General features: G+C 42.4%; 1 protein-coding gene across 3 annotated transcripts in view; it reads right to left on the minus strand.

The window, feature by feature from the left end:
• Positions 1 to 27,645, minus strand: part of ZDHHC14 (zinc finger, DHHC-type containing 14) — a 104,401-nt gene that overhangs the window by 61,098 nt on the left and 15,658 nt on the right. For 2 of the 3 annotated variants that reach the window (XM_015427293.1, XM_015427292.1), the window contains exon 2: positions 4,246 to 4,406. In XM_015427293.1, coding sequence (XP_015282779.1) covers positions 4,246 to 4,406 — 161 coding nt within the window. Of the gene's footprint in view, positions 1 to 4,233; positions 4,407 to 27,645 lie in introns of all 3 variants that reach the window. The other variant, XM_015427294.1, reaches the window with a different exon arrangement.

Here is a 27,645-nt window from a genome sequence, read left to right on the forward strand (position 1 = left end):
GTGGAAGCCAAAATTACTTTAGCTTCACTCCAGTATTGGCTTAAACTAAATTTTCATCCTCAGGGACTAACCCACTTGTTACTCTCAGACAACTTTCAATCCAAATGGCTGAGAGCAGTTCATAATAAATTATATGAGCTTGGTTTTTCCCCCTAAGCGATTTTGAGTATGCATTGGGATGTAGCAAAATCAGCCCTAAAACAGAGAATGATGGACATGGAGAGACAGACATATCTCGGTAGATGTCCTAAGTTTAGAGCCCCAGATTCTGTCAAATATCGCTTGCAACCCATGTCCTATTTATCACAGCTTGATACTCATAAGTTTAGGAAAACCTTCACTTTAGCCAGATGTGAGGCTTTCCCCTATGCGATGCTTGAGGGCAGATTCAAAAGGATCCCCACTGAGTATAGACTTTGTCGATGCGGCTCAGGAGAGACAGAAACTATTGAGCACATGATGCTCAGATGTAACTGGTATAATAAGATACGTAACAAATATATTACTCCTCTTATAACAGATATGGTGGGACAATCAGGTGCTGAGCAATGTAACCGATTGTTAATTGATGGGAACCGGACAATTACCGAAACTGTGGCAAAATTTTGGGTAGCATGCTACTGCATCTGAAATACACAATCAAATATATAATAATAGTTGCCTAATAGTCTCTGTTTTATGTCCTTCTTTTACTTTATTACGCTCAACTGTATTTTATAGAGTTTTATTTTACTGTCCTAAATTCAGTTATATGAATGTTATGAATGTTATATTTAAGCATGTGTGTTCTATGGCTTGTTGCCGTAATAAATGCCTGCCTGCCTGACTGACTGACTATTCAAATAGAGCAGGGGTGGCCAAACTGTGGCTCGGGAGCCACATGAGGCTCTTTCACACATCTTCTGCAGTTCCTGGAAGGGCAGCTGGGAAAGCGAAGGGGAGGCATTCCTCCCCAATCGGTCTTCCCTTCCCCAGCCAGTGTTCCCCTCCCTGGGTAGGCTTGAGGTGTGGGGGGGAGCAGAGAAAGAAAGCCACTTTAACTTTAAATGCATTCTCAAAGCCCCACCTCCACCAGCTTGGAGAAGGCATTTGTCTCTTTAAATTCCTTCTCCAAGCCAAGTCAGCTGGTGTGGAGGCGTGGGGGGGGGTTTTGGAGAAGGCATTTAAATTACAGTTGCTTTCTCTCCACCTCTCCCTCCCTCCCCCCATTTATTTGCTTTCTTTCCACCTCTCTTTCTCTCTCTCTTTCCCCCTTCCTTCCCCCCTCCCCCGTCCATTTGCTTTCTTTCCATCTCTTAGACAAATATCATTAGCAAACAAATATCATTGGACAAATAAATATCATTATTAATACCTGTTTTTACCCCTTTTCTTTTTGGCAGTCTCATTTAATGTTAATAAAAAGCAAATTTGCATATTTTCCAATAAAAATGTGTGTGCAATATTTGTTCGTCTCTTGCGGCTCTCAAACATCTGACATTTATTCCATGTGGCTCTTACGTTAAGCAAGTTTCGCCACGCCTGAAGTAGAGGCACTTGGTGCCAAACTGAACTCATTAAATTAAAAAACCTTAAGTGAACTGAAGACCTTGAATCAAAGTTAAAATATAAAGGTAATGGCATCCACGAAGATCAGACTGCATTCCCTATCGATATCAGTGTTCTAAGCTCAGATAACTATCAGTGTACTTGTTCAAGAACTTGCCGAATAACCACATATTAGTATATGCCAGAAGATTGGTATACTGCAAACCTAGTGAAGTTATTTTGGATTCTGTTTGAGATAATCAAAATAATATCTTGTGTAAAAATTTTACATGACTGATTGAAAACATTCTTAACCTTGCAAAAGAATGATGCATTATTGGTACTGATATTAGAGCAGGGCTGACATGTTCCCTGTACATCTCCTGGCATTAGTAAGAGTCAGTATAACCTCAATTATTTCATACCCAAAACTAATGAAAAAGGCCTATGACAAATTTTCCAGACTCAATGCAAGCCTCAGGTCAATCCTACCAATATATAGGAGAAAGTCATCTAGACAAAGAACAAGCTTTCACCTCTCTCAGAATTTTGGAGTGGACAGCTGCTAAATCACTCTGTTGGTTAGAGCCAGTTTGGTGTAGTGGTTAAGAGTGCCAACTCTAATCCGGGTTTGATTCCCCATGCCTCCACATGCAGCTGCTGGTGTGACCTTGGGTCAGTCATAAGTTTTTTCAGAGCTGTTCTCTCATGGACAGTTCTTTCTCAGCCCCACCTATTATATTATATTTGGAATAAAGTACACTTATAATCTTTATAATTATAAGAGTTTATTTTTTACATATTTTTGTTAACATTAACTATTCATAGCTGTTTCCCCTGTTTACATAGCTTTAGAAACTCTATGGTGGCATGCAAATTCACTGTTTCAGAATCTCTAACCTGTAAAAGAATAAAATCTGCAAGGGTTAAAAAATATTCTAGAGTCTAGTTGTGCTCACAGGTGTCTGTGATCTTAGAGCTCTTGTTACCAAGAGCATGTCCTTCAAGAACACACAGAGGAATGTAGTAATTGGGTACATCATGGGAACCTGTGCTTAATTGTATTACATCATGGGAGGGGGGGGATGAGGACCAGAAGGTAGGATCTTCTGGAAGGTTCCTAAGGAGAAGATCTTTGATGGGATGAGAGAGACCCTCTGACTCTAGAGGGCAAAGAGCTTTTTTCTCGGGGAATGTGCTGGAATGGAGTTCTGGAACATCTTTGACAAAATTCTTTTTTAAATATTTACAAATCCACAATCATTCTAGAATGAGTATTCCTTAGCTGCCATGAGGCCACTAAAATGTATCCTTAGGTACTCTTGATTTCTAAGATTAGTGCAACAGTAGATAACCACAAGTGGGTATTTCCTGCATATATTAGATCCAAATAATTAAACCTCCACATAATCAAAAGGGCATTTTGAAATATTTCTGGAAGGCAGTACGTATCAATAACTAGTATTGTGGTGTACTCAATCTCATCTGGGGTGGCCTACTGTTCAATATCAACTGAAATTCCTGAGAAGTCAGGGCAGCACCCTACCTAATTTACAGTAAAATAAATTTAAGCCCAAATACACTTTGTAACCATCTTCAAGATGGAAGTAAGAATGTCTAAAAACTTTGATAACTTAGAATTCCATTGGTAAAAATGGGTGTAGGAGCATCACAACCGTACAACTTGAGGGACCAACAGTGCCATCCTAAGCAAAACTACACTCTGAGTCCATTGAAGTCAATGATCTCAGAAGCACACAACTCTGCTTAGAATGGCAATGTAAGAAGCATTAAAACAAACTAATATTTATTTAAACAGGGTACAACTGGGTCTTGCATGCAAAATCCTAAGGGCAAATCCACACAACTAATCTGTTCTTATCCAGTTTGAAAAACAAAACAAAGCTCCCCTGACTTGGCACGTGGCTTATCACAGTAATCTGCCACAAGCACACCTGCAGTTTGGTGCAAAGCAAATAGGACAGCTAAGCAGAGAATCAGTGCATTCTTGCCAAGTAGGCTTCATTTTGTGTATATGAAAACTGTCACCTCCTCTTCCTTCAATAATACTGCATCAAAAAAAACAGATTTTATTTTATTTATTAGATCTTTCTTTCTCTCTCTCTCTCTGAAGAGCTCATGGTAGCATTCATGGTTAGGCTGACAGAAAGTGACTGTTGCAAAGTCAACCATTGAGCTTAATGACAGAGTAGAAATGTATTATTGTATAAAGTTTATGTATATAGATATCATACTGACTTGGTTCACAATTAACAACCAACCCATAGTTTGGACACTGAAGCCATGCTTTGGCTTGGGCACTTTATCCTGGTATTTTTGGCCACTGTGTGACAGAGTGTTGGACTGGATGGGCTGTTGGCCTGATCCAACATTGGCTTCTCTTATGTTCTTATGTTCTTATCCTTCTCCTCTCTATCCTTGCACACTTCAATTTCCTCCATGACTTCCAGGTTGAGCACAAAATGCACAGTGCCCCATTACATCCAAACTCCACAAATTATAGTTTGTGCAAATCTGCACTATCCTCTAAGTCAAAACTGAAAACCTAGTTAAGATTGGGTTTCACAAATTATTACTATTCCATAGTTGTAACATTAAGCAATTTGTTCCTGTTTTTTGACAATATGGATGGTGCTGCCATCCAACACACACAGTTACAAAGAAAGGTAAGGGACAATGACAGACCTTCTGTGTTACCTATTTGTCTTTCCAGATCTGCTGCTTCATCTGGCGTTGCACGGGGCAGGACTCCAGGATCACTGAAGCTAGTACGTAGCAAGGTCCCCATCACAAAAAAGAATAGAACTGCGCCTACTGCAGGTATAGCAGGTGTAATCTGATCTGATAAATATGGACAACTGCAAAATAGGGAATAAAAAATAAATGTAATACTGTCTGTGATATAGTACCATAAAAGTCAGTTGCTTTACTTAAATTGCTGGGAGGAGGGGAGTTACTGCATTGCTCAAATGTGAATCCCACAATTCCTCATGATAATGATGAAAGCTTCTATATCTTTAAAGTGAATAAAAGATTGTTTTAAAATTTATTCCAACTAATAATGTATTAGAGGACTGATATCCTCTCCTGAAACACATAAACAGCACAACTCCAGCTTTATTTCATAAATATCTGATATTATATAATCTGATATTCATGTAGCATAATTCCTTGTAACCAAGGAGAAAACAGCTTACCCTTCCCACACTTTTATCTTGTTAGCAGTCAGACCCCTCCCACAGATGGGTAGTTGGCAGCCAGAGAGAAAAGAAGCCCAAACACCCTTCATATAATATCTCTCCAAATATCATATCACACAACACATTGCCTGGCCCAGAAATGACCCCAAAGGGGATGCCAGTCAGAACACCAGCCTGGGTAACTATTTGGAAGTTACTTAAGGGTCTGACTTGTAAACAACCCTTTCCCATCTTAAAGTAATGCATAATTTATAACAATGGGTTTCTCACCTTGAATTAACCTCTTTCATCCCTGATCATGCTTCCCCCTTTCTCCACATTTATCCTTGTTAGCATATCAATAACACCTGGAAATTTCCCCTATCCTGTATTTCAGGGGTCATCAATGAGCAGGCCTGTAGCCACTGCGGGAGACCCTGGGGGCAATGCCCCTCCCAAATTTGCCCAGCCACCTCCTGTGCCCCTCCCCTCCCAGTCCCTTCCTGGGGTGACTGGCAACAACAGAACAGAAGCTGGTTGGCCAGGAAGAGAAGGAATTGCCCCTGCAGCCACCAGACCACAAGGCTGCACACTTTGCTGAGTGGAGTGGCCTGCCCTGGCACCTCACTGTGCCTGTGCCAACCCAGCCACCCTGAGCCACATGATATTGGATCACATGACTCTTCCTGGGGTGGTCTGCTGCTCCCTCCCTCTTTCCTTCCCCAACCCAATGCCTCTGGCCTGCACACGCACTTCTCCAGCCTGGTTGTGGGGGGGGAGAGGCCTCCCCACATTCCTCCGCATAGTCTGCTGGTGGGGAGGGGGTGTGCTCGGGGGCTGCAGGAGTGCAGGAGTCCCAGCACTTGCTTTCAGCTCTGGAACAGGAAAAGTGTGTGATTGCTGCAACAATGTCCAACCAAAGGCTGTTGAAGAACTTCTGAAGAAGCTGCAGATAGAAGGTCATTGTCTGCCTTCGCACTCACCCTCTTAATTAGATCATCACTAATTATATTAGCTGCTAATCTAATTAGTGGTGACTTAATTGAGCTCCCCACTTCCAGTATTTGCATCCCCGCTCCCTGTATTTGCACCTCCACAGAAAAGTTTCTGGCTAATGAGCTGTCAGTGAGCCATAAAACTCTGCTCACTCCTTTGATCTCCCACTGGGAGAAACATTTGGCTTTGCCCAAGTCTTTTAGAAAATTCCAGTAAACACATCAAGCTATTGCTCTTAGGGCAAACCAGTCATAGCGCCTCAGGGAACTTTTCCTCTACAAGCACTCATCCTCAGGGTTTGTGTGTGCGCTTTCATCCTCAACCTCATGCCCACCCTTGCTGGTCGTTTCTCTCCTCCGCGGACCTGAATCTTCAAGACTGGTAAATATCACCCTTGAAACGCCCTTGCTTTTCCGCACTCATCCCTGTTTTTCTCTTAGCTATTCTGCATATTCTAAGTGTGCTTTGTATGTGTCTTGCTCTTTTATTATTTTTCAATAAAACAAGTTGAACACCTGACTAGTTTATTCTGAGAGTTCTCTAAGGGAACAATCCTGGTATACACAGGTGGAGATTCCCAGTTACCCCCTCTTGCTGTGTCTCTAATAAAGCTAATTTTCCCAATTAAATAAGAGACAGCCTATTTGGGTAACATTCCTGGGAAGGTCAGAGAGATGCTGGCTGTATTCAGACATGAAGAACTTAAATCTGGATTTGGATTCCTGGCTGGTAGACAAGAAAACACTATAGCTTGTGCTATGAACACAATGGACAAGAAGTCTTCAGTTCCCAAGCTGTTCTGAAGAAGATGGATGGGGAGGGCATGCATGAGTCTGAGGACTTCCAAGGCTTGCTCTTGCAATGACATTATAAGATCACTGTCATTATGTCTGAATTGTTCAAATAAACATAGGTAGGAGTGAAGATTGAATGAAAACAAGAAAAGGGTTTTTTTTTTTGCTTCCTTCCAGTTTTGCATCATTTTGCTTAAAAGGAGATACTAAAGTAGAATGTATTTATATATTAAAATGATGGACTATTACATGCAACAATCTATAAGATGATATAGTCAAAATTTTATTCATGACATATACTTCTTTACATGTTCTACTTCTACATGAGTATGATTTAAATATCCTATATCCTAATTTTATTTTTCAGTCTTTTTTCCACAGGATACAAATCAAAAAGCGTGCACTTGAACAGTATGCATGGTCTACAAAGGTGGTCTTGGTCAAATATAAAAGCACTTCTCCATGAAACGTATTTTATTGTTACCAGATTTAAAATATAATAATTGAGATCAAAGAAAAGAACATTCTTAGTGTTTTATATTCCATGACACGCCTGCACAGAAAGAAGATATGGATTCTGAATGGTATTTCTGCTGTATAAATTTAGACAGTATTATTTACAATTGGATTTTATATTATCCTAGTTCTTAAATTATCAAAATTGTACGAACTTTTCTGGCTTACTTTTTGAATGTCAGGATTCATTAGCATAACTGCAAATCTTTGTAAAGGTTGAAAGGGTGTGCAATGAAGACACCATATTCAATCATTCATTATAACATATATATTATTAGTAGTAATCACTTCTGAATCAATTCACTATGGAACTAGATGTGCAGAGATCTCATTTCACAAACTTTGTTCTAAAATAATATTTTTATTTATTAAAAATATTTTACCTCGGCTTTCCTTAGCACAAGGTAGCTCTAAATAACACATACTTAAACTTCCACATTAAAACAGCAAACTCATAAGAAGGTAGCTTTTAAAAGGAAGCACTGAAGAACAGTACAGCAAATCTAAACAGACAAATGTCCTAAAGTATAAGCATGATTTGCATTTTTTCTCTCAAAGAACAAGAAGAAGCAATTAGGAGTGTATTCTAAAGCCTTAGGGCAACTGCAGTGAAGGTCCTGTACCTTATACCCAACATTCTTACTTTCCATAGCAAAGGAATATAGAAAAACCTCTGATCCACTGTCAACAACTCATATTGAGAGATACTGGCTCTACAATGTATGGATCCCAGGCCATGATGGGTTATAAAATAAGCAAACCCCCCCTAAAATTGAGGGGGGGGGGGCAATTGGCAGCCAAGATAGATGCTCTGCTGAGTATGTGATCCCACATTAACATGATTAAGAGAATGAGAACATCTCTATCACTGAACCAAATGACTCCTTCCTTTCCATTTTCAGAGTTAAACATGTGCCACTCTGTGCCTTCATTTGGTTAAAATTACCATGATTTTAAGTACAGTTTGCAAACAAAGTTCAAACCCTGGTTTCCAATTATGGTTCATAATTAACATGTTTAGCTTTAAATTGATGTAATGCTACATCTGGGCTGTGCCACCAGAGGCCTACTAGGCCCAGGGAGCCTGGCTAGCAGTAGGAGAGGCTGGGCCTACAAATCCCAGAAGGCCTTGGGAAGTTTTGGCGCCAATTTTAACCAATAGGGAAGAAGAGGGCTGGGGAATAAGAGAACTGGTACAACAGGGAAAGCTGTTCTTCTTCCCAGAGGGCAGAGCCAGAAGGAAGGCTGCTGTGGGAAGAAACCCTCATCCTGAGGGAAGGGTGAGTAGTCTAAGGCCACTTGAAATAGTGAGCTAGGGACAGTATATATTTAGACGCGTTAGGGCATTTTATTTCTTTTCACCCACTTAATGTTATTATTCTGCACCTTGTTTGTTTGACCTCCTATAAAATAAATTATTTTCAGTGTTCACTCTGCCTGGTCCTCACACCTATTATTCAGCCAAAAGGGAGGTCTAAAGGCCTGGGAGGGTGCTCTGGGCCTTCTCAGAGGAGCCTGGAACCAGAATGGTGGCAGAGTCAGGTGACACCCCACCTGAGCCATGGCAATGGCTAACAGTGAAAAGGAGATATGAATTTGCATGGGATGGAGTGGCAGGACATGAACTCATAGAACATGTTCCCAATCTCTTCTCTTAAACATGATTAAGACATTGGGAAACCATCAACACCAGTCCTAAAAGCAAAAGTGACTGTAGGACTATACATTACCAATCTATTTTTCCTATTAGAAAAAAGAAAACTTTAAAAACATATGGTGTTACTTTCTTTAATAAAGGTTCTCATTAACATCATTTGGTAATGTTTTTGATAGAAGTCTGTCCTATTTCCTCAACAGATTTCAACTATAATTAACTATTTTAACTACGAGGTAAAATATGAACGGACCTGGATGTTTTTGATAGAAGTCTGTCCTATTTCCTCAATAGATTACCACTACAATTAACTATTTTAACTATGAGGTAAAATATGACCTGGATTCAAATCATTTCATGCAAGATCATTTGCTCAAATTGGAGAGTTATAGAGCTAAACAGTACGATTTTGGGAGAAACAAGGTCTTAATTTGAATCTGGAAGCCTGCAAAAATTAAACATGCTAATAAGATAAACCAACAATTGTGCTTTTACAGGCTCTTCTGTAGTTTTCTACTGTCTTTTTAAAAGTTGAATTTGGAGGTTTATAAGAGAATAGGATGGAAATGACAGTTACCAGAGGATTAATCTAATATGACCGGGTTGTACTGCTGCTGAAGAGAGATAATGCTCAAGCCTTCTGACTTAAACATGCCCAAGAAATCAGTTCTTGGTATGACCCTGTAACTCTGAAATTATGTGAAGTGAATCAGGCTCAGGCAGCTCTTAACCAAGTGATTTCAACTTTATTAACAAGAACGATCCAACACAACAACATAGAGCTCCTTTTAAACATCCCGGGCTGGGAAAGCCACGCCCAGTAAAATGGTAAGAACCAATCATATTTACATGATAAAGACCAATAGAATTCATTCCCTCCACACATACCTCTATGCTTTGATTGGCCTGCTGTCAGAAGCAGACAATCGTAATGTGCGGTTCAGGATACCAGAGTCCCTATGAGCCTCAGACTGAAGCTCAACATGTAGACCATAGTCCAATACATAACATTATGTAAACTCCTTCTTTAAAAAGGATGCTGAGTTTTGTAGAAAAACCAATAGGCATGAAAGTAAAGCAATACAGCAAGGACTCTAATTTAGAAAGTATTATTTGCAGGTGTTCATTAGAGGAACCACAGTAATTTCATGAGACCACAATGACAACAATTATTATACTCTGTTAGGGACATACAGCCAAAAAAAGCAGTGCTCTCAACAAGATTGTTTTACATAACTATAAAGGACACTAGCAGACTAGAAGCACAATCACTAAATATTAAACAGAAGGAAACTGAGATCTTAGCAACTTGGAAAAATCTATTATTCTAAACAAAAAAGAAGCATAAGAGTGTTTACATGAGAGATTTAGGGCCAATACAAAATTTTAAAAACCATAACTGTCATGGAGAATTGCTGTTCCTTTCCATTTTGTTTTTAGTAGCTTATTTGATTAAAACTCAGTTTACTTTAAGGTATTTATTGCTTGAACAGAAAAAGGTTTAAAATTGGGGTAATATACCAGAAAGGGGGAAATTGCTAGGGAAATTGGTTATAGTAGAATTCATTTTTCATTGCCACTCTTGATACAACAGAGTAGGCCTTAAAGTGAGCTATAGCCTGTGTTCAGTCAGATTCTGCAAGAATTGTCCTTCATGTTTGCTCTGTCTTTGTGTCTGTTCAGTGCCATCAAGTTGCTCCTGACTTATTGTTAACAGGCATTCTCAGGTCTTGCAAACTGAGGGCCATGTCTTTAGCTCTCCTAATTCTGAAGTGAACCAGGATGCTGGGGTGGATTGGCCATTAAAGGCCATCAGGAAAAGACCCCTTCTCATGAGGCAAGACTCACCTCACACAGGGCAGACCCATGCAAGAAGACCTGGAGCTACTGCTGCTACCACCACAAGCTGATGGCCCCCACCTTGTGTGACTTAGACAGCCATACAGTCTAGGGGTGTGCAAAAAAAAAAATGGCCCATTTGGATTCGACCGAGCAGAATCAATTTCGGCTGGCAGTAAGACTCCCGCATGTCAGTTTCGTAAGTAGGCGCCGACTGGGGAGTCTTTCCGAATGTCAGTTTCAGCCCTATTATATCCTATGGGCCATTGAAGTCAATGGCGAAAACATAGGGTATATTCTGGGGGCTGGGGGGGAGGGGGCTTGAGGGAGAGGCTCCAAACTCACAGGGTAGCTGCTGGAGCCTCTCCCTAAGATACCAACCAAGTTTCAAGAGCATTAGACCAGGGGGTCCGATTCTACGGGCCCTCAAACAGGTTACCCCTATCCCCTCCATTGTTCTCTATGGTGGGGGGAAAAGTTCCCCCCACCATAGAGAACAATGGAGGGGATAGGGGTAACCTGTTTGAGGGCCCGTAGAATTGGACCCCCTGGTCCAATGTTCTTCAAACCTGGTATCTTGGGGAGAGGCTCCAACAGCTACCCTGCGAGGTTGGAGCCTCTCCCTCAAACCCTCTCCCCTCCAGCCCCCAGAATATACGCTATGTTTTCGCCATTGACTTCAATGGCCCATAGGATATAAGGTGGCTGAATTGCCGCCGAAATTCGATGGCATTTCAGCAGTAAGCCGATTCAGATCAGAGAATCTGAATTGGCCTGCAGCAGCCTGAAAGCGGTCCGAATGGGCCATTTTCGGGGGTGCATTTGGTTTCGACAAACCAAATGCACATCCCTAATACAGTCTATCATTTCCCAGACACATTAGACCTCCAACCTTCCTCCAACCTTCCTCCTGTGGCCTCTAGACCTTGTCAGGCAGTCAGTACTGTCTTGTCACCCTCTCAGTGGCCAGTTCTAATCTATTTCCCTCTAGAAGCTACTCTTCATCTCTTACAGATGGGCCATCCCAAACCAGAGACATTTAATCTCCTGTTGGCTTTCCCCCAAGATTTAGTTTAAAAACTCCTCTGCCACTTTTTGATTTTAAATGCCAAAAGACTGGGTCCTTCTCAGGACAAGCGAAGGCCATCTCTTTTGTACAGGTCCTGCTTGTTCCAGAAAGTATCCCATTCCCAGTGCCTAACAAACTTAAACCCTTCCTTCCTACATCATTGTTTCATCCATGCATTGAAACTCCTAATTTGTGCCTGTCTAGCTGGCCCTGCACGTGGAACAGGCAACACTTTTGAGTCCTTGGAGGTCCTAGCTTTGAGTCTCCTGCCTAGCAACCTAAACTTTTCCTCCACGACCATATGATTACATTTCCCCAACATGTACCATCACCACTTGCTCTTCCCCAGCACTGTCTACCAGCCTATTCATTCCACATAACCAACATCCTCTGTGCTGAACAGTCGTGAATAATAGTATTACTCGTGAATACTTTTAAACACCACATCTTTAATTATACACTAACTTTCTCCATACACACTGACAACATATCAACCCACAGGTACATATCTCCAAATGGCACTTAAGGAGAGAGTGAGCAGGGGATAAATGGAGGCTTCCCATTCCCCCTCACTGCTGCCTTACATCCTTACTTATCATTTATTCATTCACACAACTGCTAGGCATTTCAGAGACATTATTTTCTGAATCAAATTAGACCATTGTTACAGGTATCAAAGTAGATGAACTATAGTTCCATGGGAGTGTGCATGTACCATGCACTCTGGAGGTCCCAAATTCAGTCTAACCATCTCTAGTGACAAAGATCTTATGGGAGAGGCCACTGCCAGAGACCTTGAAGAGCTGCTGACAGAACCCTAAATTAGATGGACCCATGGTCTGCCTGTATGAAGCACCTTCATATGTTGCCAAATGCTCTGTGGATCTTGTTTACAGCAGTTCCTTTTTCCTGTAATGCTCAGAAGGCTAAGGTATTTGGGAGTTTACAATCCTGCCACAACCATACTACCCAAAGTTTTGTTTCAACAGACTTCTTCCTTGACCTTCAGTTCTCATAGCTTCTAAACCTATTCAGAGTCCATTAGTGTCTGAAGTTAAGCACTAACATCAATGTTGGCAAGACTGAGATTTCATTTATTTATTTTTTCAGAGTTGGCCCCCAAAACTATTTTCCAACAAACCTTTGGTACAGTAGCTTGACATCAAGCTTTGAATCAACAGCCTTAAAGAAGGAGAAGTTTTCCATCAGAAAATGGATGATTACAAATAGGATACAGATAACTAGCAGTGGTGTACTAAGCAAAGTCATACCTTAGAAAAGAATCAAAGTCAATGGGCTCTGAAGGGTATAATTTGCTTAGGACAGCACTGTAGAAAGCAAAATTCTGCAACTAATGGAACATTGGATTTAGTGTTACTTCTCCTTGGAGGCAGAAAGGTGACTTCATTGATTGACACACCACTCCTCCAACTGTATCTGGAGGCAATGCTAACTCCCAACTTCCCATTTCCAACATTGGGCAGAATACCCAGTGGAAGCACCAACAAAGACACAGCTTGTCCAGAGCCCTGCTGTCCTAACCGAAGCAGGAAATGCCACTGGAGACCAGTGTTCCCTCTAAGCTGAGTTAGTGTGAGCTAGCTCACAGTTTTTTAGACTCTGGCTCACACATTTTTGTCTTAGCTCAGGAAGGATAGCTCCAGATCAAACTAATTTATGCAGTAGCCAAATTGCTCACTCACAGCTTTAATGCCAGTAGTAGAATTTTTGCTCACAAGACTCCACAGCTTAGAGGGAGCATTGTTGGAGACAGGAAGCTGGAAATTAGCTCTGTCTCCAGATCTGATGGGAAGAATTACCTGTCAGTTTGTCACGGTTCCCTTGTGCTGATCAATCTTTGGCTCTGTTCCCAAGTCAAAACCTAAAAACTTGATTGCACAGTAAACATTCACAGGATCACATAATCATTGTGGAAGGATCATAATTTACAAATACTTCAGGGGTCATTTTGTAGAAAAAGAGCTTCAGGCGCTCATTAGCATATGGTATGCTAATGAGCTACTGAGCTATTAGCATATACCAAGCCCCCTGACATCACCAGAAGTGATGTCAGAAGGGGAAGCAAAAAAAGGGGGGGAGGCATCTTCAAAAGCCTCCCCTTCTCTTCCACAGCTGGCCTGCAGGGGGGGGGGGAAGCGAAGAGAGAAAGGGTTTAAAGTTTAAACCCCTTCTCACTAGAGTTGGGCCACAGAAGGAGGAAAGAGGGAAGGAAAGAGAGAGAGTAGAGAGAAGGAAAGAAGGAAGGAAAGAGGGAAATAGAGAAGGAAAGGAAGAAAGGAAGCAAGGAAAGGGGGGATAAAAAGAGATAAGGAAAGAGAATGAAAGAAGGAGGGAAAGAAAGAGAGAGAAGAAAAGAAGGATGAAAAGAGAGGAAGGAAGGAAAGAAGGAAGGAAAAGAGAGAAAAAGGAGGGAAAGAAAAGGAAAGAAGGAGAGAAGGAAAGGAGGGAAAGATGGCAAAGAGATGGGGGGAGGGAGGGAGGCTCTTCCACCCCCCCATCAAGCCCTGTCACCCCCACGGATCCCTTACTTACCACTTTGGCGCTGGCCGGTGAAGCCGGCAGCGGGGCTCTGCAGGCCTCCCCCGGGCCGCAGCGCTTCGGTGCGGGCCCGGGTAAACCCGCTGCGGGGCTCTCCAGGCCTCCCCCAGGCCGCAGCGCTTTGGCGTGGGCCCGGGGAAGCCGGCTGCAGGGCTCACCAGGCCTCCCCCGGACCGCAGCGCTTTTGCCGCCGCCACCACCATTTGTGCCCACTCCTGGGCTGCCGGAGAAGTGTTCTGGCGGGCTCCGGCCCCAAACGACCCCTGCTATACATTATATGTTTATCTCACATTTCATCCCTCAGAACAGCAAACATAAGCTTCTCTCCCCTGGCTCACAGTTTCCCTCAAAGTTTTAGCCTGCGAGGTAGTTTAAGTTGAGAGATGGTTACTATCCCAAGGTCACCCAGTGAATTTAAAGGCTGAACAGAGATTTAATCCTGGATCTCCCTAATCCTAGTCTGACAGTTCAACCACTCCATCACACTGGCTCTCCAGCACTGTGCTTCAGATGGTAAAGAATGCCATGTGTATTTATAACAACAGTATAATAAAAACTTGGCTGTTCAAGTGATCAGAGTCATCATTAATTTATGTCAGCTACATTGCAAATTAGTATTCTTCTGAAGTAGCAGAGCACTTCCTGCAGAAAATGTTGTAGTTTTAAATCCCATTAAGCACTTACCTCTTCAACAATGAAATCAACAGAATTTAGGGCTATAAGGAATATATGAAAATTTTAAAATCTGCACCAATATTTAAATGTGTATTTCTTGACACAGTGACCTATGATAACCCTGGTAAATGAGGCTGTTTTGCCTTCTGCTTTAAAAAAGTGCCTACATGCAAAAAAAAAAAAAAAAAGAAAGGGAAAAAAAGAGCCTCCATAACATTACTAGGTAGGTTGGAATTAACACCTATGCAGCTCTGTCAGTGGTCAACTGCATACCTGCCCCGGGTTTAGAGTTGTTGGGAAGGTTGTCTTTTCCCCCATTAACCCACAGTCATGTATGGTTGCTGGGCTTGACTTGGCAATATGACATCACACCTCTCTAGGAATTGCCGGAAATTCTATTGTAAAACCAGCGATTCCTAGAGCTGATTGATCCCACTTCCGGGTTTTCCCCAGAAGTGCTGTCACATAATTGACAATGGCTTTTTTAAACATTATTTTTTTCCCACCAGCCACTGGAGCAGTGGAGAGAAACAGGAGCTGGGAACTCTAGCATTATGATGCATTTGTACACTTCCTGGTGTTTTCCCATCTTTTCTCTGCTCTTTATAAAACCTGCTTTGCTGTGAAGTTTTGGGAAGGATCACAGTAAAGCCAGGATGGCTGACACATGTGTGGGAAAGATAGGATTTTCCTTTTCTTCCTACCACCACTGGGAGATTTTTTGTTTGTTTTTTAATTGGAATTTCACAGTTAAATACACCACTGTAACAATAAGTGTAAAAATTCTGTGAATTTCCAGCATTCATTTTAAAAAGTATGTCTCTATCCTCTTCTGTTGCAGAAATATTTTTTTAAATAATTTTTATTATTTTCCACACAAAATTCAAACATAACATCACAAACTACAAAAACTACACACTACTACTAACGACACAAAACCAATATCCACCAAAAAAAACATATTACAGACCAGATCTCCTCCTCCCTCCCCTTTCGTACATCTTTGTAGCTATATATTCAATTGTGTTCCAAAAACTTATATACTTGTGACCAAACATTCTGAAAAACTAAATTCATGTTCCCATACATCTTTTGTGTTAAATTGTCCATCTCTACCACTTCAATTATTTTACTAATCAAGTCCCACCTGCTTGGTACCTGTTCACTCTTCCAATATTTTGCGAGCACGATTCTCGCAGCAGTCACTACATGCAAAATTACATATTTTTCTTTTTTCTTCCATTTTTCGGGAAATATATTCAAAAGAAATATTTCTGGGTCTAGCAGAATTTGTATATTGGTTATTTCCACTAAGATCTTTTGCACCTCCTTCCAATATTGCTTCACATCATTACATGTCCACCAGACGTGGTAGTAGGAACCCATCTGGGCCCTGCATTTCCAACACTTACCATCTAACCCCACATATATTTGGGCTATTTTTTCTGGTGACATGTACCACTGGTGAATCATTTTAAACACATTTTCTTTTAGTGCCACCGCTTTTAACCATCTTGAATTTTCCCAGATCTTTTCCCACTTCATTGCATCTATCTCATACCCTAAGTTTTCCACCCATGGCCTCATCATTGCTTTAGAGACCTCATCCTGCATCTTATGTTTTAACAGAAAGGAGTATTTTTTGCCAATCAGCTTAACATCTTCTCCTAATAGTATCTTATCTAAATCTGACATCCCGGAATTAAAACCTATTTGTTTATCCTTTGCATACTTAGAACTTAGCTGATTTCTTTCCCACAAGGATAACTGTATCCGTTGGGCTTGCAGTTCTTCCCGGGATTTTAACATATTATTACTGTCGAGAAAAACCTCATACGTCAGAGCCCGTACCTCTGACATTAGATTTGGTAACGTGATGGCCTCTAGCGGAGCTAGCCATCTTGGCGTCTTAGTATAAAATGATATTCTAATCTCATTCCATACTTTCAGTAAGCTGGCTTTGACTAGGTGTTGCTTAAAATAGGAATGTATCTCGTACTTCCTATCCCATAGAAAGGCATGCCACCCTGCCATCACATTGAAACCTTCTAGGTTTAAGATCCTTGTGTTTCTCAGAAGTATCTACTCTCTTAACCAAGATAGCACTGCGGCTTGATAATAAACTCGCCAGTTAGGTATTGCTAACCCCCCTCTTCTGTTGCAGAAATATGAGGGAAAAGGCATATCTCTACAACAAAAAGGGCTACAGACTTTTTTTTTACAAATTCAGTGCTGGGACATCAAAGAACCTGTTGTAGCTGGTTATAATGGCATTATATCAGACAGACTGCAGTTGATGCAAACAGCACTAAAATGAAGGTATAGTCTCAGAAACTGCAAGAATGCCACAAATGCAATTCATTCAGTACCTCCAAGACAGGAAGAATATTTCATATATGATCAGGTCAATTAAAGAAATGTAAAGTGGCAAATTGTTCTGAAATCCAGAGCGGGTAGCCTACCTCTGTGGGTTGTTGTTTAATGTATTGTAAAAGTATAGGATTCCCTCCCATTCCTGGACAGGCTTAAGGGGCAGAATCCTATACACCATGTGTCATACAAAGGCAGTACTTGAAACCAAAATACACATTTAACTACCATTCATAGAAGTATAGATCTATAAACACTATTGAATATTCACTTAAATAGATAAAAACACTGAAATAAGAATCTCCGTCGACGGAGGCTGAGCAACGTCATCCAGAGGCGCGCGGAGCCGGAAAGGACATGGTCGGGCCGAGGACGATGTCGCCAGCATTCCCTACCCCCCCACTCCCACCCCCCCGTCTGCTTGAGCACCAGACATCGTGCAGCCAGAAGGCGCCGAGCCGAGGAATGCTTTCACCAGGGTGTCGGTAGGGAAATCCCCCCCCCCTTGTACCAATGTGTGGCCGTAGTTAGGGTCGATATAGGTGACTAGCACCCAAGAATTGTAAACCGCCCAGAGACCCCTACGGGGGTTAGGGCGGTATATCAAGTCGAAGGATAAATAAATAAATATTCCTGTTATTAAAGACAGTTTATCACACATGAGGACCTACTACTACCATTTTTCATCCCTTACCAACTAAAAAAATCATGACAGTGACACAATTATTGATTATATCAAACTGAATAAGATGGTTTAACATAAAATATCATTAACAGATTCTTATCCCATTTCAGATGCTAATTTTCTGCACTTCCCCACCTCTACCCGTATCTCCTACCTCTAATCAAGGTAATTAGATTTTTCATTGTACCACTGCATCCTTCTTTGTAAAACCCCTCCCACCTTCTGATCTAGATATAAGGGCTGATGAATCTTCACTCTATTTGTATCTGACAAAGTGAGCTTTGACTCATGAAAACTGGAAAATTTTGTGGGCCTTTAAAGTGCTACTGGACTCTTTTTCTACACCCTGAATTATCATCACACGTGGAACTAGAACATCACAAATCTTGATATGCTGATGAGACAGAAGTGTTATGACAGTATCATTTTCAAATACTGTACTTCGTACAAATATTTAGAATCAAGATGCCAGTGTGATTCTGAACGGCTGTTTTAGTGAAGATTTATTATGCCTCTCTTCTACAATTAAGGGGTATGTATGGTTGTTTGTTTTTTTGTATCCAGATAAGAGAAACAAATATACTTTCCCCACAAAAATGTAATTAAAAGATTTATATTACTTAAAAGATTTATATCCTGCATAAAAACTTTAAGCCAGACAGCTTCTGTGGCAGGTTACATAAAATAATATCACCATCAGTTAAAATACTACAATAAACAATTAGTAACCTAAATTGTAAAAGAATGCATGTAGACTTATCCTCCTCTTCTTAGTTCTATTCTATAGGCGGTACTTGTTTGTCTATATTAAATATAGGATAGTATAGTGTTATTTTGGTTGTTGCTATTGTAAGGGTAACAAATTATTAGCAAAGCCTAAAACAATTGCATCCTAAAGCATATTTCTTTAAATTGCCGCTGTCAGGACTCCCCAGCTTTACCCCAACTGCAGAGAAATTTTTGTCTTACAGTTACATTAGGCTGTACTTTCCTTATAAAATGGCCCAAAGAAGCTACCTTTTGTGATTTGTGTCTTTGTTTGACTCAAAGAAGCCTGAAAGACAAATTTATATAATGAAAACCTTCTGTAGGAGCACTGCTTCTAATCTGTTATCTTCTTATGAAAGAAAAGGATTAGTAGTTAACTCTAGACCAAAACCAACATTTCATTCAAATAAAAATTTACCCTAATGATAGGGTTTGAAATTTCAGTCTTTGACTGCATATCTAGCTTTCCTTAGACTACAAGCAATTATTTCTAGGATGAGATGTCAGGACCTCAGACCCTAAGGTAGGGTTTTGGGATAGTGGAGTTCATATCCAGAAGTGAACATATGGAGAGTCCCAGTCAATGATCTTTCAAATGAAATAAATCTTTCTTGAAAATAGTTTTGCCTCCTAGGCTAGCCCCATTCACACTTCACACTTACCCCAAAGTGGGCCAAACTTTGTTACACGCAAGGACTGCCCAAGCAGACTTCTTAACAGGAGAGCACCACTGATGATGGAAAGCAGAATTCTGCCTGGCTCATCTTTAGCCCTCTCTTTTGTAGGGTTTATGATATCATATCTCTGGCCCTTCTCTGCTCTTTCTCCTCCTCTTTTGCCCTTCTCCTTTACTCTCCAAACTGTGAGTGCACTCAGTCCTTGTTCAGGGCCGGCCCGAGGTTGTCCTGCGCTCTAGGCGAGCGCAGATGCCAACCTCTCTGGCGGGCCGTCCATCTTCCTTCCCCCCAGCTCAGCCGAGCTGTGCCCCCCCCCCCCGGCCGCCAGCCGAACCAGGGAGCAGGAGGCGAGGGCGGAAAGTTGTGAAACAGGGTGGACAAAAATTATAGTACGTTCTGAGTATTTTCAAGAGCATGGCAGAGTTTTATGTTAGGATAACTTGAATGATTTAGGTGCCTTGAGGAAGTGGTAATATAATTCAGGACGGATTCTGGTCAAATATAGGTCTTCCTTTTTTAGAGGTAGTTTTTTTCTTCTTATAATTTGGGATAGGGATGGCAAATTCACTCTGATATTCCCACATACAGACTAATAAAGACTACTTGCCCACAATTCTGTGTTACAGTTCCAAATTCTGGGACAAAAGCAGTTGAAGCCATAAGGAATAGACAAATTTATTTTGATGGTGGTGGAATCAATAACTTTCAGTCTATTTCAGTACCCATGCATGACAGAAAACTGTGACATGGAAAATTCCTGTGGAATAAAAACGCATGCTAACGCATTGGTTAGCAGGAGCTAGATCCTATGAGAGGATAACTGGCAATTGTTTTACATGAATTCCCCCTCATGAACTACTTGAAATCTTACCCAGAATGCAGAAATGGAAAACTCTTCCAATTTTTTTGTTTTTACAGCTATGAGGACTAGAAATGTGCTTGATATAAACAAACAAGCATTCTATGATCTTGTGCAAGTGACTGGATTTTGCACTCAAGGAAATATTCTCTGCTCTTTGGTGCAACTTTGTATATGTGTAAAGCTCTGATTATCAGCAATTAAATTATATAAGGAAGTGTATATCGAAACCCTTTATCAGGTACATATATGTGTTTGTTATTCTTGTTTGTAAGATACCCTGAATGCACTACGACAGGAAATAGATTTAGAAGGACGGGGTACTTTAAAACAAATAAACATGTATTTATTAATACACTGGACAACTATCTCAGTAACATCTGTCTTTAAGGGAAGAGATATAACACTGTGTTCTTGCTAAGAATTAGCAATCAGTGTGGGAGTTGTTCAGTATGGTTTTAATGTCAATAAAGGGTCATGAGAAGAAATTTGTGAAATTTTCTGAATTCTAGAAATAACTACACTTCCATCCAAAGAAAACTCAAAAGCTTAGAAAAATTAAACGATAATGTATCTTAAAGCCATAATTCTGCATAGCTCTACCAGTTCCAGCCTATCCCTATGGAGCCTTCTTTTATGGAGTCCTATTCCTTGCTGGGTAAAGGGAAGAAACAGAGCTCCAGTGAGATCCAAAGGAATCCTTCTACAATTTGGCATATAAAAACTCTCTTAATTAATTCCTGATAAAATAAAGAAAAATCCTTGAAAAGCATGAAAAAGAAATGAGTTCAAAAAGTTCAAGGAAGGTGAGATCATTTATCTGTGCTGGATCCTACAGCTTCACTTAACTACCGGCAGAGTCTTCCTCCAGCACAAGGAACCTTCCTCGGTCCTTTGCTCACACTGTATTCTGAAAGCAAATAAGAGCCGATTCAGGTTACACAATTCTTACGACAGCCACAAGGACTTTGATTCACATGTACACTAGGAGTTTCTTTCCTCCCAGGTGCACACGGGCCCAATTCATATCAGAATTGCAGCATGCATGCAGAAGGGGCTTTAAGCTGTCCTCCCACCACCATTTTCCTGACCTGAAATGGCCCTAGGGAGCTAGTTGCTCCACTGAAAAACATTAGTGTAAAGATGGCTACATATCAAGTTTCCCAATGTGAAAAAGGGTCAGGGTAAGAAAGGCTGAAGCCTTTTCTCCACATGCATTGTGCTCCAATCTCAATCAGGCCTATGCATGGAAATCCCAGCATGTGTGTTAGAAGATGTCAGTCTCAAGAAAGTGTAAATTAGCCTTAAGTGTCTGAAACATGCCACACATGCCCCACAAAAATACACACTGTTTTTCTCATTGGGGGCAATACAGATAAGCTACAGATTATGTTTCCGCAATGTGGCAAAGAGCACCCCTTCGCCACTCAAAAGATGTTTTGTGTGAATGCGTATTTATGAGGGGGTTGGCAATGCTCCCTCCTAAGCTGTGGACTCTTGTGAGCAAAAACTCTACTTTGTGAGCTACTGGCATTAAGGTTGTGAGTGAGCGTTGAAGACTGGATACAAAAAGTTCTGTTCATGGCAGAGATGGACAAAATTACGAAGAAGTTGAATAATAAAGAAGATGATGTGTTTTTTCAAGAATGGAGTGACTTTAAAGTGTATCTGGAAAAGAACTGGGATGTGAAACAAAACTTGATATGTTTAGATCAATATTAAGTCAAATGATGTTATCTTTAGATTGTAATGATAAGAAATTGATATAGTTGATGATACGAAGTAATTGGGAGCAGGGGTGGAAGCATTGCGGGAAGCCATTGGAGGGAGGGGAGGAACTGGGAATGGGGTAGACAATTGATAGAATGAAATGTTTTAATGGTATATGTTGTATTCCTGAGAAAAAATAAAATTTGTTTACCAAGGTTGTGAGTGAGCGATTTGGCTACTGCATAAATTAGTTTGATCTGGAGCCCTCCTTCCTGAGCTAAGACAAAAATCTGTGAGGTGGAGGCTAAAAAGCTGTGAGCTAGCTCACACTAACTCAGCTTAGAGGGAACACTGGTTGGCATATGTTTACATTTAAGATGCCACACAGGGCTTTTCTGTGCGCACCAGAGCCCCAATGTGAATTGGGCCTGTGTGCATCTGGGATGCACAGAACTTCACCTGACCTATGAGCTGCAAGTGGAGGACTTCTGACAGCATATTACAAGGCAAGAGAAATGTCAGCTATAAATAAAGTAAATAGATCAACAAACAATCAAAAACAGGCCTTATGATAATGATGGCATAAGATACTGTGGAAAAGTGAAGAAGGCTTAAAACGTTCAACAAATTCTAAAACCATACAGGTCAACCTTTTAAAACACCTTATAAAACCTTGATTCAATAAATCTTGCCATGGAGTAGGTGCCCAGGGCAGAATGAGCATCTTTCTGAAGACTGAAACTAGAAATAAAGAAAAATACTGATTCCAAATTCCTTATTTTCCTGATCAGGTCAATGTGGATGTAAAAAAACACTTTGAGGGGAGAAAGAGCAGTCAGAAGTGGGATGACTAGCCCACCAATTTTCTCCTGTAAATGCCTTTCTGCTCCTGCTTACAGCAACATTTCCCCCTGCAAAATTGGGCTCTAAAACAATATATATGGGAGGTAACATGCTTGGGGAGGGGGGAATTTGCAGGCAAGAACTGACAGAGACATGAAAAGTTTGTAAGCCTCCAGATGGGGCTTGGAGATTTCCGGGAATTACATCTGATTTCAAGACTAGGGAGATCGGTTCCCTGGGAGAAAATGGGTGCCGAAGGTCCAGCCCCAGAACTCTAACAATTTCTCAACCCAGAGCTGGCAGTCCTAAATCACAAGGACATCAAGTTGGCTGCAACCAGGGCCAGGGCCTTTTCGGTGGCGGCTCCTATCTGGTGGAATGAGCTCCCGGAGGAGATCCGGGCCCTGAGGGACCTTATGCAGTTCCGCAGGGCCTGTAAGACGGAGCTTTTCCGCCAGGCTTTTGCATAGGCGCCGCTACTGTACCACCACCGAGCTGCCATCTTTGACAGTGGATTCTATCAGGATGTGAGCTGGCCCTGGAAAGATGACCAGACGACCTGAAGAACTGGTTATGAAAGGACGACAGTACCATCCGGAACTTATGCTGATGGGTTATGCTGGTTTGTGGAACCCCATCTTGGACTGATAAGAGCTTATTATTTAGAGCACCGGCACTTTGTTTGTAATTGACTGTTTTATTCTGGTTTTAGTAGTTGTATCATGGCATATGCCTCTTGTTAGCCGCCCTGAGCCCGTTTGGGGAGGGCGGGATATAAATTTAATAAATAAATAAATTCAGTCCATGTGTGTTCTAAGATGCCGAGCTTCACCCTCGGTGTGTGCTGATGGGCTAGGCAGAGGCCGACGCATTAGCTAGCCTAGTTCTAATCAACACAATACAAAAGGAAACAAGGTCCACTCTGTTGTGACTATAAATGCTGACAGGTTAACACTACAGCCCTCTGCTTACGCAAACTTTTTGTTCTTTAGGGCTCCTCCTCCCTAAGGAAGCAGACCCAGATGGCCCTGCTTCATTCTCCCTTTTAAAAATAGCTTTTCCTGGCTTTTGAACAAGAGTAAGTACTGCCAAGAAATTATCTTTCTTTCTCTTGGTTATATACAGAGAAACCTGGCAAGGCAGCTTTTTAAATGTGGAGTGGGGAGCTAATGCATACAGACAAGAATGGAGTTTTTACACTGTTAACATGCCTAACAGCAGAACCCTGTGCACACTCGTCTAGGAGTAAGTCCCACTGAATACTGGGGAACATACTTCTGAGAAAACCTGCATGGGATTCTGCTATGAACAGCACATGTGGGTCAAAACAATGACTTCCTTCCTCTATATCTCTCAGATACATTTCAATGTTGCAGATTAGAAACAACTTAAAGATCGATCTATAATAAGTATTCATACATAACACAAATTAGTACATGAAGCCTTCTGGAATACATACATTGCAGAAGGAATGCAATTACCTTACACTTATGGGGTAGGGTTGCCAGGATGAGGCTGCAACCAGCAGGACATTAACCTGTGAGAGGGGACCTCTCTGGCAATGTAATGACATCACCAGGGGTCATTTCGTAGAAAAAGAGCTAGGGGGACTCATTAGCATAACTCATTAGCATATGCCACACCCCCTGACATCACCGGAAGTGTGTCCTCCCCACAGCCAGCGGCGACCTCCAGCGGGCACCAGCAGGGAGCTCCAGGCCCCGCCCTCCCGCACCTCACCCGGGGGGATGGCGTTCCCCCGCGTCCCCCCCCAAATGACCCCTGGACATCACCAGTGTTATGAATGGAAGTGACACTGCAACATCACTGGTGACACTCTAGCATTCAGCCAAAATTCCGTGGCTTAACCACAGAGTTTTAACCAAATGCTAGAGCATTGTTGGGGACATGTGATGTCATCACACCAGGATGCTATTGATGCCCCCTCCATTCTTCTCCCGTCATACAGTTGAGCAGCAGTGGAAAGAGCCAGTGGAAGGGTCTCCTACTGTAGTAACGCACTGGCCAATACCCAACCATCCCTGGTGGAGGCCGTGTCGAGCTGGGCATTGAAGCAGCTTAGGTTGATAGCCCTGGGTGACTTCAATGTCCATGCTGACAACATGGCCTCCACGCAAGCAGCAGACCTACTGTCAACCATGGCGGTGCTGGGACTTCTCCAATATGTAATGGTCCCCACTCACCGCACAGGGCACATGCTGTATCTGATCTTTGTGGCTGGAGTTATGGTGGGCCGGATCACTGCTATAGCGGTGCTACGGTCAGACCACCATGTCGTGAGGGCCCGTGTGAATGTTCCACCCTGACCAGGTTTGGGGGTGGAGCCAAATGGACCCTATGTGGCTTCCGATGGCCCTATGGGATCCTATGCTCCCTGGCGGCTCATTGGATGAGCTTCTGGAGGACTGGCACAGCTGACTCTCCATAGTCATCAATGAGATCGCTCTCTGACACCCTCTGCACCTCTGCTCTAGGCTGGCTCTATGGTTTACCCTGGAGTTGTGGCTGATGAAGCGGAGGCTAAGACAGCTAGAGAGACAATGGCGGCATGCCTGTGATGATGTGACAAGAACATCCTATAGGACCTATGAGATGGCAGCCAAGGCCGCTAAGAAAGAGTACTACGCGGCCACGATTGCGTCTGCAAGCTCACGCCCGGCCCAATTGTTTAGAATGATTCAGTCTTTGACTACTCTGCCCCAAGGTGGACCAAATGCTAGAGAATTGGATATTGGCTGTGAGGCTTTTGCAAGCTTTTGCACAGGTAAAGTCTTGTCACTCTGCTATGATCTCCCCATCACAGTTGAGACAGTGAGTGAACTCGAGGCTCCATGGACATCTTCTAGTCAGCTTATGGATCAGTTCAATCAGCTCAGCCTAGAGGAGGTTGACAGAATACTCTCAACTGTACACACTACCACTTGCAGCCTTGACCTGTGCCCATCATGGCTAATCAAAGCTAGCCGTGAAGGGTTGCAAGATCCCCTGTGGGTAATTGTCAACATGTCCCTCTCTGAAGGAACTTTCCCAAGGGCACTTAAGGAAGCAGTGGTCCACCCTCTCTTAAAGAAACCATCCTTGGACCCGGCAGAATTAGCAAACTATCAGCCGGTTTCCGATTTGCCCTATTTGGGCAAAATAACTGAGAGAGCAGTGACAAGTCAGTTGCAGAGTTTTCTGGATGACGCTTCCATATTAGATCCCTTCCAGTTCAGCTTTTGTCCAGGCCATGGTACAGAGACGGTACTGGTTGCCCTCACAAACGACCTCCGAAGACATCTGGATTGAGGTGGAACAGCGGTACTGTTGTTGTCAGACCTGTCGGCTGTGTTTGACATGGTCGACCATCAGTTACTGATCCACCGCCTCACCAACACTCGAGTTCAGGGTTCTGCCTTACAATGGCTCACCTCCTTTCTCCAGGGTTGGGGACAAAGGGAAGAGCTGGGTTGGGGACAGCTTGGGGAAGAGCTGTCTTGAAGGCGCCCGCTGATTTGTGGAGTGCCTCAAGGGGCAGTTCTATCCCCAATGTTATTTAACATCTACATGCACCTCCTTGCCCAGGTTGTCCAGAGGCATGGACTGGGTTCATCACTACGCTGATGACACCCAGCTATATCTGTTGTGGGGCTGCTGGTCTGACTCTGGGCTGAAAGATCTGGACCTGGTGTTACAAGCTATGGCTAGATGGCTTAGACTGAGCCAACTGAAATTGAATCCAATGAAGACGGGGGTTCTGTACCTAAGTCACAGCTGTCCAGGGTTAGGGATCTCACTCAAAACCTTCGATGGTGTGCCACTGGTGCCATCGTCAAAGGTTAGGAGTCTGGGAGTGCTCTTGGATGCCTCCTTAACAATGGAGGCCCAGGTAGCAGCCGCTGCCAAGTCAGCCTTTTACCATCTTCGGCTGATCAGGCAGTTGGTTCCCTTCCTTAAACGCAGTGACTTAGCAGCAGTAATCCACACAATGGTCACCTCGAGATTAGACTACTGTAATGCTCTCTATGAGGGGCTGCCCTTGTCTCATAAGAACATAAGAACATAAGAGACGCCAATGTTGGATCAGGCCAAAGGCCCATCCAGTCCAACACTCTGTGTCACACAGTGGCCAGAAATACCAGTGCCATCAGGAGGTCCAGCAGTGGGGCCAGGACATTAGAAGCCCTCCCACTGTTGACCCCCCCCCAAGCACCAAGAAGACAGAGCATCACTTGCCCCAGAGCCCCTAGCTATACCTTGTGGCTAATAGCCACTGATGGACCTCTGCTCCATATGCTTATCTAATTCCCTTTTGAAGCCATCCATGCTTGTAGCACCCACCACTTCCTGTGGCAGTGAATTCCAAGTGTTAATCACTCTTTGGGTGAAGAAGTACTTCCTTTTATCCATTCTAACCCGACCGCTCAGCAAGTTCATGGAGTGCCCACAATGCTTATCTAATTCCCTTTTGAAGCCGTCCATGCTTGTAGCACCCACCACTTCCTGTGGCAGTGAATTCCATGTGTTAATCACTCTTTGGGTGAAGAAGTACTTCCTTTTATCCGTTCTAACCCGACCGCTCTGCAGTTTCATGGAGTGCCCACGAGTTCTTGTATTGTGAGAAAGGGAGAAAAGTACTTCTTTCTTTACCTGCTCTTTCCCATGCATAATCTTATAAACCTCGATCATGTCACCCCTCAGTCGTCTTTTCTCCAAGCTAAAGAGCCCTAAGCGCTTTAACCTTTCCTCATAGGGAAAGTGTTCCAACCCTTTTATCATTCGAGTTGCCCTTTTCTGCACTTTTTCCAAAGCTATAATATCCTTTTTAAGGTGTGGTGCCCAGAACTGCACACAGTATTCCAAATGAGGTCTCACCATTGATTTATATAGGGGCATTATTATAT

This window comes from Gekko japonicus, unplaced genomic scaffold (genome assembly GCF_001447785.1).
Source record: "Gekko japonicus isolate JY-2015 unplaced genomic scaffold, Gekko_japonicus_V1.1 scaffold1576, whole genome shotgun sequence".
NCBI classification, from domain to species: domain Eukaryota; kingdom Metazoa; phylum Chordata; class Lepidosauria; order Squamata; family Gekkonidae; genus Gekko; species Gekko japonicus.